The sequence below is a fragment of the Pezoporus flaviventris genome, unplaced genomic scaffold, assembly GCF_033815535.1.
Source record: "Pezoporus flaviventris isolate CSIRO_AGI_PZ_B2104156 unplaced genomic scaffold, CSIRO_AGI_Pfla_v1 ptg000036l, whole genome shotgun sequence".
NCBI classification, from domain to species: domain Eukaryota; kingdom Metazoa; phylum Chordata; class Aves; order Psittaciformes; family Psittacidae; genus Pezoporus; species Pezoporus flaviventris.
Window position 1 is genome coordinate 35,598,203 of NW_026892584.1, and position 13,117 is coordinate 35,611,319.

At 37.2% G+C, this 13,117-nt stretch overlaps 1 protein-coding gene across 1 annotated transcript; it reads right to left on the reverse strand.

The window, feature by feature from the left end:
* Positions 1-312: 312 nt before the first annotated feature.
* On the reverse strand, positions 313-12,420 carry LOC133274551 (alpha-1-antiproteinase F-like). The gene is made up of 5 exons (XM_061463911.1): positions 12,339-12,420; positions 9,676-10,321; positions 5,905-6,175; positions 3,077-3,224; positions 313-1,914 (listed from the first exon to the last, which is right to left on the reverse strand). The coding sequence occupies exons 2-5, from the start codon at positions 10,307-10,309 to the stop codon at positions 1,726-1,728; spliced, it is 1,242 nt and encodes a 413-aa protein (XP_061319895.1). The 5' UTR covers positions 10,310-10,321; positions 12,339-12,420; the 3' UTR covers positions 313-1,725.
* Between the last annotated feature and the right edge of the window lie 697 nt (positions 12,421-13,117).

The following is a 13,117-nucleotide window of genomic DNA, read 5'->3' on the forward strand; positions in this document are numbered from 1 at the left end:
CACACATGAAGCTACACACTTAATACAGTAGGAGTAGCACATTGTCTGCAGCCTTTGAAATAAACTTTTCTGCATTAAAGAAATGCCTAACTTTCCCAGGAAGTTCTCCTCCTAACAGAAATAACCTACTGTATGCTTAACAGGGATTTACTCAGGCCAAAGGCAGAGGGCTTTCTGAAGCTTACAGGCATTACTGTGCTGATGTAATGTATGTGAGAAGTATATTAATAATTGTTTGTTTACAGCTGTGAAAAAAACATTCTTGAATGATACTTAAGTCTTAACTCTGAATTACAGAAATAAATAGCAATATTAGAAACTTTTTAATGTCATGTTTATTCATTGTAGTTCTTCTACTATAGTGCATTTGTCTGCATGTTTCAAGGCTATACAAAGACTGGTGTTAATTTTTAATACGTATGAACAGACTAACCCACTTTAGTCAATAATTTACCCCTCCTGCAACCAGAGATCAGATATATACCATGAACACGAGCAAAGAAATAAAATAATGATAGAAGTTGTGAAAACAGAAGAAAAAAAATAGGAAAGTAAACAAGAAAAAATAAATAAGCATGTGCATTATGGATGTGACTTAGTATTTTGTACCTTAATAGTAAAAACAGATCTTTATAATATTGTGGCTATACTAACCATGAAGCGGTTGAGAAACAGAGTACCAATGCTGTATTACTGGACAGTCTGGGAACAGAAGGGGTTACATCAAGAGACACAGGTGTCACTGATGCAGTATAGGTGTTACTGGTAGGGTGCTTGATCCTACAGTCAATACTGGAATGGTGCTTACTACCATGGGTAATCTCCCAGGGCCAGATGATGATGGTACAGGCACTGGCACCAGGGGGGAAATGGTTTATGTTTCTTGCTGCTCGGGGACTTCTAGGAGCTGGTTTAGGTGCAGGCATAGGCTAGAAGTAGTCTTCTGGCTGCTCTGTGCTGTCTGTGTGATTCACAAAGGTTGGCGCCAGGGCACTTCACTGAACTGCAGAGATATCATCTACCTCTTAACTTCTTAGACGCAATTCTTTGACATGGAACATTTGCACTGAAATGAGTCTGGCCTATAAACCCCAACAGAAACAGTGGGCAGGCCAGTATACATCTGCAGGGGAAAAACACACCTTCTTTGTGACCCCTTTGCAGCAGCCTAACTGGACGACAGCTGAAAGGCAAGTATGTTATAGACTCACTGGACAACTATGGTACTATGCAAGGTAGTAAGCATAATGCATGTTAAGATCTATGACAGATATAAACTTCATGTTGGTAGGAAAATGGGTACAAGTAGTAGAGTGCCGTAACTTGTACTCATTTGTCAGTCAACTCAAAAAAAAAAGGTGAGAGGGCAGCCATGAGGGAAGAAGCAGGCTTACACAGCCCTCTCCACCCACATGCTCCTCATCTTCCCTGCTAGAAGATGTATATGTGCTGTCAGTATCACACAGGCCTATTTTGTCCCAGATCTAATGACAGTTCTGCCTGAATGCAACCTTCTTAAAAAAAAAAAAAAGAATTAAAAAAAAACCAAGGCCCAAACAAATATGCAACTATGACAACTTAAACTGATGAAGAGTCTCATCTACAAAAAAACAGTGAATAACATCAGTTAAGAGATGGAGAGCCCTCGGTAGCCATGCCATACTCATCAGGTCAAACACTTGATTTAACAGTGGTGATCACTGCATACTTAATATGTACATAAACTTAATCTTTTTTCAGAGGGTTCACAATTTTTCCCATGAATAATATATTGCTTTCCAAAGTTATGACCATTAGGAAGGGCCTGTTGAACACAATGGTAGCCGGAACAGACATAGGCACTATTTCCATGCCTGTGGCTGCTGCCGCTTCAGTGCCAGTCTCATCCACCTTTACCACAGCCTTATGAATAGCCTGTGAAGAAACAGACATGTTACAAGTCAAGGCAGTACAAGACTAGGCAGCTAAATAACACTTGTGCTAAAAGTACCTGAAGAAGTTACTGGTAAGAAGCAAGCACTAGATGTGAGTCCACTGCACAAAGACAGAAAAATTTGAAAAAAAATCAGCAAGCTGCCTGCAGCATAGCTTTCGTAGCACCAAAGAGGAGAAGTTCAACCCTGGTGGAGGGGCAAGCCCCTGCTAGTGAAAACTTCTGCTTTGTTTTTCTTATTCCCTGCTCCCACTCATGCAGATATGTATAGACTGAAGGTTAAGAGAGCACAACCATATTTGACTGTCTATTAGAAGTTCATATAGTTGAAGAATTAACATGCAGATTAGCACAATGAATAGTATCCTGAAATTATGTTTCCCATGTTTCTTAATGTCTTGGAAGACACGGAAGCAAAGGAGAAGTATGAGAAATGGAGGGCTAGAGCAGAGAAACATATGTTTTACCTGGCAAAATAAAGACATTCACAGACCCTAATTCATTAACTACCACCTGAGGTCATAAGGCTAGTTGTTTTGTTCATATTAGGTAATGAAATTTGCACTGACTGTCAGCTTTAAACTCTAGGTTTATCGAAGTGTGACTTATCTGTAGCTTTTGCCTGGGCCTGGCATTAATGAGAGTTTGCTCATGGGCTTGAAGCCAAATGTTTTTAATAACTGCATTTTCTTTTCCCCCAAAGAGTTTAAAAGCAAGCATTGTTTTTCCTCTCCCCTCCATAAAATACAAGTAGTGATACATCCTACAGCTCCCTACTTGCCCCCAGGCAGGCTAAAGAAGGTAGACACAAACAGAAGCAGCAATATAATGACTGTAACAACGCGCTGCAGGAGGGTACCGAGGTGTGGACATGTGATGATTTGGTCATGTCTGTTTTATAAGGTTGCCCCATGCAGATCAAAAAGGCCTCCTAGATTATAAAATTACAGACTTGAAACCTGCTTCAGCTCAATTGCACTGGCAGAGCAAGCAACATGGGCAAAATACTCCGTATGGCAACAGCTGCCTTTTCATATGACGCAAAGCCTCTTTACATGAGTTTAGCATCATGAATAGTTGTAAAGGAAATGATGCAAGTATCAGTAAACATGGGTTCATAAAACAAAAAGCAGTATGACTTACCTGGGAAATTCTGTGCTGGGGCTGCCCAGTGATCCCAGACAGGTCAGCCTTATCAGTGAATACATCCATGATACCCATTTTATATAAGATATCTTTCAGGTTGTATGTCCCATAAAGAGTGAATTTTGGAAGATACACATTTGCTGAGCTGCCAGAAAAGAAGCAGAAGAATATGGTGAAACTTTTGATCAGGTTTCATGGTATAACACAGACTCCCGAGATACAAACTCATTTTGCTTTCTCCCCAAAAATATTTTGCTTGTAGGTTCTCTCTAGCCTGCATGGGAGATGCATAGTGACATTAATTTGGGGAGAAGAAAAGGTTTACATGTTGGCAAGCTGGTTGAGAGGATAGCTCGTAAGTTGCTGGCTGTCAGTCTGCAGTAAGACAACACATGAAGAATGAGATTGACCTAGTGATCATTCAGCTCAACAGAATAGCTATACCTCCCTAAGGGTCTTCATCTGACATTTTCAGAAGTTAGAGATATTTTGTGCATTCTGCAGGAAGCTCCTTCATCATGCCCCATTACTGAGGATGCAGAGGAATCTTCTTGTGAAAAAGTGTTTCTTTTAGGTGTCTCACGCTGGGCACAAAAACTCCAACACATCCAAGTTCACTGGCTACTTTTGAAAGAAAAAAAAAAAGAAAAGAAAAAGGTAGGCCTTGTGTGTTTATCATGTAAATCTGGACAGAGATGTATGGGTGATGAAGTAGAAAACAGAAACACATTGACAGAATACAGCATATAGTTAGTCAATAGATAATATCTTTTCTATGCCAAGACCGATGTCTGATTTACTAATTATTTTTGGGGGTGGGAGAAAGGGACTAGTTTGCTGCTTTCCATAAAATTAATCAAAATTCTATATTTCTGACACATTCCTCCCTAGCTCTTTCAGTAAGGATCTAACCATTCCTTTTCAAAGGTTAAAATCAACATTTACAACTAGATGCAGTATGAGATGAAAGTTAATGATAATGCTGACAGAAAGTATTGTTTTCTGGTAAGAAAACAGGAGAACTTAATGAAGGAGTCCAAAGAGCAAGTCATCTAGTGGACAAGTGGGAAGGCAAGGCCACATACCTTCAGCGTAGCACAGCATCAAATGCCAAGCCTGGCTGGTACGAAAAAATGAAAGTGCTAGTAGATTGATAACAGGTGGGTGATCTAGTACTTCTGTCTAATTTCTGACTGTGCTGATTGCTGTTTCAAGGAGGATGCATTGAATCATCTGCCTTGCTATTAAATAAAGACACTCATTCACAAGCCCCCACTTGCTTTCAACATGCAGGAAAGGGAAAGCCATAGGCACACAATAACAATGCAAACGCAATAGTGCAGCAAGCACTGGGATACACTTTTCAGAAGAGAAAGTGATGCTTTCTCCAGAGTTCAGCCATTAAATAGATCTCAGCTGCCTGTACTGGCAACACTTTGACACTATTCCATGTTCAGCTACCAACAGTTGTAAAAATGTTCCTCTCAATGCCTCTGCAACTGTGTCAATTTCAGTTTGCAGACAGAGAAACAGGGACAACACAGATTGCCCAGTCCTTAAATAATTCCATATCCTACATCAAACCCATCCATTAAGACCTCCCAGAGACTCCAAATAATAGCAAAGGCATCAGTTGTCCTGAAAACTTAAAGAAGTTTGCATTATTAGTTTGCAAGAGAAAACAGCCGTGATGAAAAACAGGGAACTGCATGTCTTCGACGGTGATGCCTGTATATAAGATTTATATCTCACATTCATGGCTTTTAGGTAGATTATTCCAGTTTGGGGAGGGGGGGAGAGTATGGAGAGAGGAAATATAAATCCTTCCAATCACCATCTTATTTCTCCTACTGTGATTTTAGTCACAAACCATGTGGCTGTTCACAGAAGTTTCAAAACTGTGAAGGTGCACAGAGAATTGCATACATTTTTTTTGTCCTTTTTAATGAAAAAAATAGATTATTTTAATAAGATTTAGCACTGAATCAGAGTTAAGAGCATGACACTTTTCTGTGTAAGGATGTCATTTTTGTCTTGAGAATTGTTCGTCTAAAATATGATTTTCAAATATGTATGTAGGAAGGTTTTTAACATGACACATCAAATTCATGAATGAACACAAAGACTTGATTTTGTAAACATGTTTTGCCTATGCTTTTATACATATTTTGTCCCATCAAATGCTACCACTACACATGATACTGAATAGAAAGTCTAAAGTTGTTTTTATAAAGCATATAACCTTTCTCTCTTCTAGTCTCAAAGTTACCTTGAAGCAAGTGTAGCTTATTCCAATTTTGCCAAAGTCTTCAGAGAGCCTGAATACAGTGGCTCTGTTATGTGTCATATATATATATGCCTTTATACCCTTGTAATTGAGCTTTGTCCTCACAATTCCCAAAAGTTGTTATTTCAGCATGAAACGTGCAATTATGGGTAACTCCCATAGACAGAAAGGAAGCAAGAGACAAGAAAAAGGGCTGAAGGAAAGTGATAGGAATTTACCTATAAACAGGAAAAAGCAGAAGACATCTTCCCAAAAATTTAAGAAGTTTTAAGACAGAAACCTGAAAGCTATGGAGAGTTGAAGATGGAAAAAAAATGTGGAAACAGCAAAAGTCCTAAAGCTGTGAAGGTTTTCACTTGTACTGAATGTGTAAACAGAGGGACACTGGAGAGCCAGATTTCAACTTTGGTTGGTGGCAATTCTTCTTTAGATTAAAACAGAATTAAAAATAGTATCCTGAATTTGTGTCATAGCCCAGCACATTGGAATCGATGTGTTTCCTTGCCTACCATCTGAAACAAGAACTGCAGAATTTTACCTTTTTGAGACTAATGTCCTCCACCTTGACATACGTTCACAAGACAATCGTTTCTCCAGCTTCTTCATTTTTCCCTGATCAGGCAGAACAAAAAATGCCGAAGCACCACCTTTGTAATCCATTTGCACCACAGTGGAAGACAGCTGTTCGTCATAGCCATGCTTGAACTGGCCCATTCCAAACATCATTGGGACTTCAACAGCCTTGTTCCCATCCACATAGAATTTGTTCTTCTTAGTGTATTTTGTATCGAAAGGCTTTTCCCATTGAGCTTGAAATATAAGAGACAGAGTTACAGGATATTTTGAGGACATGAAACCATATGACTTATCACCATAGGGCACTTTCATAGATGACAGAAACTGGCACAGGTGGATGAGCTTCAAAGACAAACCAGTTTGCAACAAACACTTGACTTATTGAATACTCAGAATAACTCAATAGCAATACACAGTAGGTAGACTGTGATGTAAAACAATCAGAACTTACAGAAGATTGCAATAGTTTTTATTTAGATGAGAAACCAAGTGTTCTAGTGTGCTCTTTTCCTTCATGACAACAATTTTAAGGAGCCTATAAAGCCCTCTTATGATGCAGCCGTTAAATGAGAGCTCAGAAGAAGAAAGATTATCTCTTTTCTTTATTCCCACACCAAAATAGACTTGTGAAGAGTGATATGAGGGATGAATTCTCCAGAGAAATGAAAGAATTCAGGTTATTTGCAGGAAGGAGGGGTTTATATCTCTCTAATTCATGGCCAATAAATTCATATATAACTTAAGTCTATCAGACTGCTGGGTTAAAAAACAAACCTAACCACCAAGAGAAACCTTTTGAACTATCATGCTTACAATATTAAATTTTCAAAAACTCCTTTCTAGTCATAGTGAAACAAACTGTCTACACTGAAAATCTGAGAGATTCTTAACCTCAGCAGAAAGGAATATCTAAGCCAAATTCTAGCCATCAACCTCATCTGTTTCAGAGGCTGAGCAAATTAAAAAATTAGGAAAACTTGGGGAATGGGGACTGTTTGGTTGGTTTTTAAGAAAGCGATGTTACTCTGTAGTAAATTTTGCTTTCTAGAACAAACCTAACCTTTTATCAAATGTAGTGGGTAAAAGTAGAGCCATAATGCTCAGTAAAATAAGTGCTATCAAGGAAACCATGAAACAAGATACAACACCTTTTGATTTCAGATTTCTATTTGAACAATGATTAGTAGGCAGCTTGGTACAAATGGAAGAAATATCATCTGCTGTTTTCACCATCTGTGAAATAGACATAAGCAGTACTTATTTGATATTTAGAAAGAGTGAAATTAGATTTGGATAGTGCATGTCTTGGGCTCCAAAAATAAATTAACAACTAACAATAACCTGGAGATGGGAAAAAATGCATGGTTTATTTTTCTTCATTAACAGTGATGTATTCTATCACCACATGTATAATAGGCAGGACTTCTGCCTTGATATGCTTAAGAAAATAAAAAATAACAAATAACAATGAATCACAGAAACATGAAGGACACAAGATTTGAAACACTCAAACAACCTTGATTTAGTGCTCAACCCAGTTCAGAAAGAACTTTGCTTGATTAAAAATTGAATAGGATGTTAGGATTTAGCACACAGGTTAGACAGAGATGATATTCCTTAATCCTTTTCTCCAGTTTCAAATGAATTCTTATTTCTTCCCTCTCCTGTCTCTTAGCAGACTACCTTCTAGGGATGAAACCTTTCTCAAATGCTTCACAGTTTTTAAGTTGAAAAAAAAAACAACCTCAAAGTATGATACTTTGTGGTGACCAGGTTGGCTAGGACATGATAAGGGACTGATGTGTATCACAGTGGAATAGCATGCCCACTGGCTGATGGACAGTAATAAATTGCCAAATTTTGCCCTTAGGGAAGGACTTCTAAGCTACGCTACACCGCAAAAAAGGGGTAGGAGAGTCACTAGTACTGTGCAAGGAAGGTTGTAATGCCCAGAGAGTGGACAAGAGCCTAGAAGTATAGACTGGTTATAGAGGTACTTGAGCTTTAATAATCCTCTCCAGGTTAATTCCAGCCTCCAGATCAAGTAATGTTAACCTACTGTCAATGTCAAGATAAAAATCATTTTTATACTATTTCTATTATTGTTATTCTTTATTCTATTTTCTTTAAAACTGAAGAGCTAAAACTGAATCTCCCCCATCTTTTGGAGCAGCTGGGAAATCATTTCAGTCATAAAACAAGCTTATCTTTAGAACATGTAAAAGTTATTTGTAATACAAAGTTATCTTTCTTGCTCAGGGAGGTTGTGAATGCTCCATCCCTGGCGGTCTTCAAGGCCAGGCTGGACAAAGCCTTGGGTGGCATGGTTTAGTGTGAGGTGTCCCTGCCCATGGCAGGGCGGTTGGAACTAGATTATCTTAAGGTCCTTTCCAACCGTAACTATTCTACGATTCTATGATTTTAATACAAGGTTTCTCAAGCTTCTGACCTCATTGTGCTACTAAATGTATTGCTCCTTCTTCAAACATGTTTCAGTCAAAGAAAAATCAACAGCTATTTTGCCTGGTTTGAAAGATGTGCCTGATGCTAAATAAAAACCTACTTTGAAAACACTATTTGAGACAAACAGTATGTGTTCAAGGGAATTAAGAAACATCAATCCTCTATATTTCAAACAGTTTCATTTAGCTGTGATCAGATCTTGAGATCTTAATGCAAGGAGCATAAACACATATAAAAAGCAAAACAAAACAAAAATATGGCTGTGAATTACTTTCAGGGGAAGCCTCATACTGGGGAGGACCACAGAAGTATCCAGGATAACAGTTTTTTAAAAAATAGTACCTCTTTTAAAAGAGTAGCATTTCTGCTACACCATCTCTGTTTCAATTAAAAAGCTTAATGATATTTTTATCAGATAAACTACAGAATATTATTTTTCTGACTATGATTTCTTTGGTTTTATAATACAATAAAATAAGAGAGAGAAGGTTTGAAAGAAGATGTAGTATCTGATTACGTCTGATTGAGCCTTACAGCCTTGTTTCTCCTCTTCTTGTTAGATAAGCAGTCTGAAAAGCTCAGAGAGGATCTGTAGTCTGTATATAAGCCAACTGCATAAATTAATTTAGAAAAAAAAGCTTATTGTCCCTAGGCTTCTATCTAATATTGGTGAGTCCATCTCTTCACTGAAAAATAGTAAAAAATCTGAATCAAAAAAAAAAAAAAAGGTTGAAACTTTGTGCCTCTAGACACACAAGGACAACAGCCATACTACTGATAAGGGCACAGTTAGTAAAAAAGAAAACATGGAAAACATGAGTGTGAAACTAAATCTACTGTTACATATTTAGCTTTGGATAAATGAACATAGTAATAGCAAAACTATTGAGTAAACATATTTTCTTTCAAGTAAGATGCTAAGTTTCATTTTAACAGTGTTCTTTTAATTTAATTTAATTCCAAACTAGGCCTAGATATTTTACTTCGTAATGCCTTCTTCAAAGTAAATTTCACTTAATCCTCATCAGGAAAGAAATATGTGTATTGAAATATATAGGAAAATTTGCATTAAATTTTGCTAAGAATGATCATCACTGTCAAGCAGAACATAATTTCCAAAAGCTTTGTTCATAATTAAGTGTAAAGGAGGACCAAAAGGAAAACAAGATATGAGTCCCTCTGCAAAACAATGTTGTAAAAACACGTGAAGTCCAAGGCTGATCTCAGGAAATATTATATTAAGTAGGAGAGTATGGTATATATATCTTACCGTTAAAATAAATATAGCTAATAAGGAGAATTTCAGTAAGTGGATCGAGGTTATTTATAAGGTCCTTGATTTTCCCATTGGTTCTTGCTGCTACATATTCGTTGATCTTTACCTGGGCTTGATCAGCCCTCTTGAAGTTCATAGGATAAGCTTCTCCTTCATAGAAGTTTCTGAGATTACTTAAAAATTTATCTTGTGGCTTCAGTCTGTCAAGTACAAACAGGACATTTCCCATATTCAGCTGTAACCCCTCATTCTTTCTGTTTACCATGTTCATGAGTTGGCGATAACCTTCATGTATTTCATTTTCAGAAATCTCGCGTGGGTTAAAGCTAAGGACCCTAAGAATCTGTGACAGTGTGTCTGATCTGGCACCCAGAGTCAGCATTGCAAAGGCAGTAGAGATGCTCAAAGGAGAGAAGAAAACATTTCCACTGTTTTGTCGAGAGGAAATCTCTTTGTAGAAACAACATGCAAACTGACAAACACTGTTCCCTACAATGAGCTGTGGCTTATTTCGGTTTTCTTGACCTCTTTGATTTTGGTTTCTTACACCTTGGTGATTAGGCTCATAACAATAACTGTTGGAATGAATCCAGACAATTAAAAGACATAGGAAAAATAACGTCTTCATGTTTCTATGGATCTGTAAAAGAAGAAAACAAAAATGACATTTGGCTAAAAAATCATTTCACCTTGTTCTTAGCATTAAGTCAATCTGTCCATTGTACAGAGCTAGCTCGGTACCCATGATTCCAAGCCATTCAAATTCAGGAATATCAGCTTTCTATTTCAAGGAAGCAGACTCTGGAAAATTACTCAACCTACTGAAGAAGTTATGAAAGAATAAAAATTAAAGTCAAAGAGTGATGAAGTAATACCAAAGACGCCCTCATTAAGGTTAGGCGACAATTCCTTTGAAACTGTTCTGTATCCAGTGTTCTGTTTTCAGTATGGCTTTAAGTGATAAAAGCTGTAAGCAAAAAAGTACAGGTCTACAGAGCAGAAAGTAAGGGATCAAGTCAAGACTACTCAGTTATATTTAGGAAGATGAAAAGTCAAAGCAGAAGAAAGGCACAATATTACTCCTTTGTGAGAAGTAAAATATTATACATTTTTGACTGAGCTGTGTGTAAATGTATAGGCAGGGACCAGAGAGAAAATAAATACATTTGTTAATGAGCAAGTGATGAACTATTTCAGTGCTTAAGTAAAGTTTGAACAATTGAGAACCATACAAAAAAAAAAACAACAAAACAAACAAACAAAAAAAAAAACCAAATCAAACAAACTTCCACGTACCTAACAGAAGAGAGAAATATGCTTTGAGCAATTAGGAAGATGTCAAAACCCTGGAAATACAGTGCTGGTCACTAAGGAAGGGAAAATCAGCATCCATGTAGAACAGTGAATGGAAACAAGTATGCCTGTTGCATGTGAAGGCATGTCCAGCTCAGTGACTGAACCAAATATCATAAAAATAATAATAAAAAAGAGGAAACTTTGGAACAATCATGGTGGTTATCATCAGAAAGCTAGCAAAAAAGTGGTTTTGGCAGAAAAAGCTGCAATGGTAAAAAGATGGATGAGTGAATTCTGGAGGAATAAAGATACTAAAAGACATGGATAGAACAGGAAAACCTTTTCTAGAGCAGCATGGAAACCATTCATTTCACATCTGTGGCAATACTTTTAACTCTATAAATTAACAATGCACCACACTTGGTCCAACAACTTTTGTCAACAGACAGAAGAAAAAAAGATGTGGAGTATCTGGAAATCCAAAACATCTTCCTGTGGTACATAATCACTTTATCTACAGAATCTTTTATAAATTAAAGTACTCTTTAGAGGAATATGTAAGGATTTTCAAAGGGGAAAAATACTTTAGGTTTCTGACTTGTAGCGAGAAATGGTATTCAGACTCTGCCCTGTAAAATCATTGAATCCTTACCAGCACCCACCATGACCCCATATTTGTGTTCGCTTTCCAGTGTCTTTGTTCTCTAAAATCCACTGAACTCAGAACGTTGATCTCTGATTTAATAATATATGCTATATACATATATATTATATATATACTATAAATATTCCTTAATTCACACCTCATTAATATTATAGTTATAGCAATACTACAATCTCTTGGGGGGAGCTAAGCTCCATGACAAACCACTTTCAGACAATTCACTTTCATATCTAGAACATATTTAAATTTGACCTCTTTGATTTGCTTGTGATTTGCTCCACCATCACTCTTACTCTACTTCATTTAGCCTTTAACTCTATCCACAGTTTTTTTTCAAACTCTCTAGAAGCTTTAGAGAGCAATCCTCAAGTCCCTACTTCCATTTCATTTCATTTCATTTCATTTCATTTCATTTCATTTCTTATCATGCTGTGTATTTATTTTCGTCCATTTACTTCATTTAACTCTAAATCATTCAGAGATGCAGTTTTCCTAAAGAGTTATACTATAAAAACATGCCTATCTTACAGAGGACTTACCTATTTTAAAAAACCCCAAAGCATAACAAAACAATAAAAAAGCTTCAAACTGTAACTTGAATACGAATGTGGTAATTTCTCAACCAATTATTCAAAACTGTTTTCCTACATATAATGTTTGACAATTTTTCCACAGGAAAAAAAAATGCATTACTTACAAAAAGTCAAAAGAGTCCTGTTGTATTCACCAGGTCTGCACAGGTCCTTGCTCAGTTGTTTATGCTGCTGAACACAAAGCAGGGTATCCTCTAGTAAAGGTTAAGATCATCTAAGGGCTGTGACTCACACGTTGTAATTTTAGAGATTAGGTAGTGCAAACAATGTTGAAACTAGTTTTACTGGACACCTAACTTTGCTGAATATATGTTTCACACGTGACTTCTTATTATTCATGACTATCTGATCACCCTGGTTAGATTCAAAGCAACTTTCCTCAAAATGAATCTACTGTTTCTTAATGTCAAACATTCATACACAGCTGCCCAAATCTACTATCTTATAAACAAAAGAGTCATCAGAGGTAGTAACTACAAAGAAATACCTTGAACATAATTTTCAGTGACTATAACATTGTTGCCACTAAGGCAGGAGGACAAGGCTTGATGCACTGGGACAATCTGAATTTTTGTGACATAGTCTTCTTGTCTTCTGTATATCCATGCCTGGTCTTGATTATCTCCAGATGAAGCCAGTGATGATTCGAAAAGATGTACGGCTTAAAACACCATTTTGTTAAATTAACAAATGCTGCTGTAAATGTGCCTGACTATCCACTCCCACACAGGGAAGCTGCTGGCAACAAGAGCTGTGATAGCAACTGCTGGGCCACTTGCATGACCCTGTGCCTGGGAAGAAGGAATGTGGCTGGGATGCCATTCCACAAAGGTGATCCCAGTTACAAGCATGGCCTGGGGACAGGGGGCAGAAGCCTAAGAAC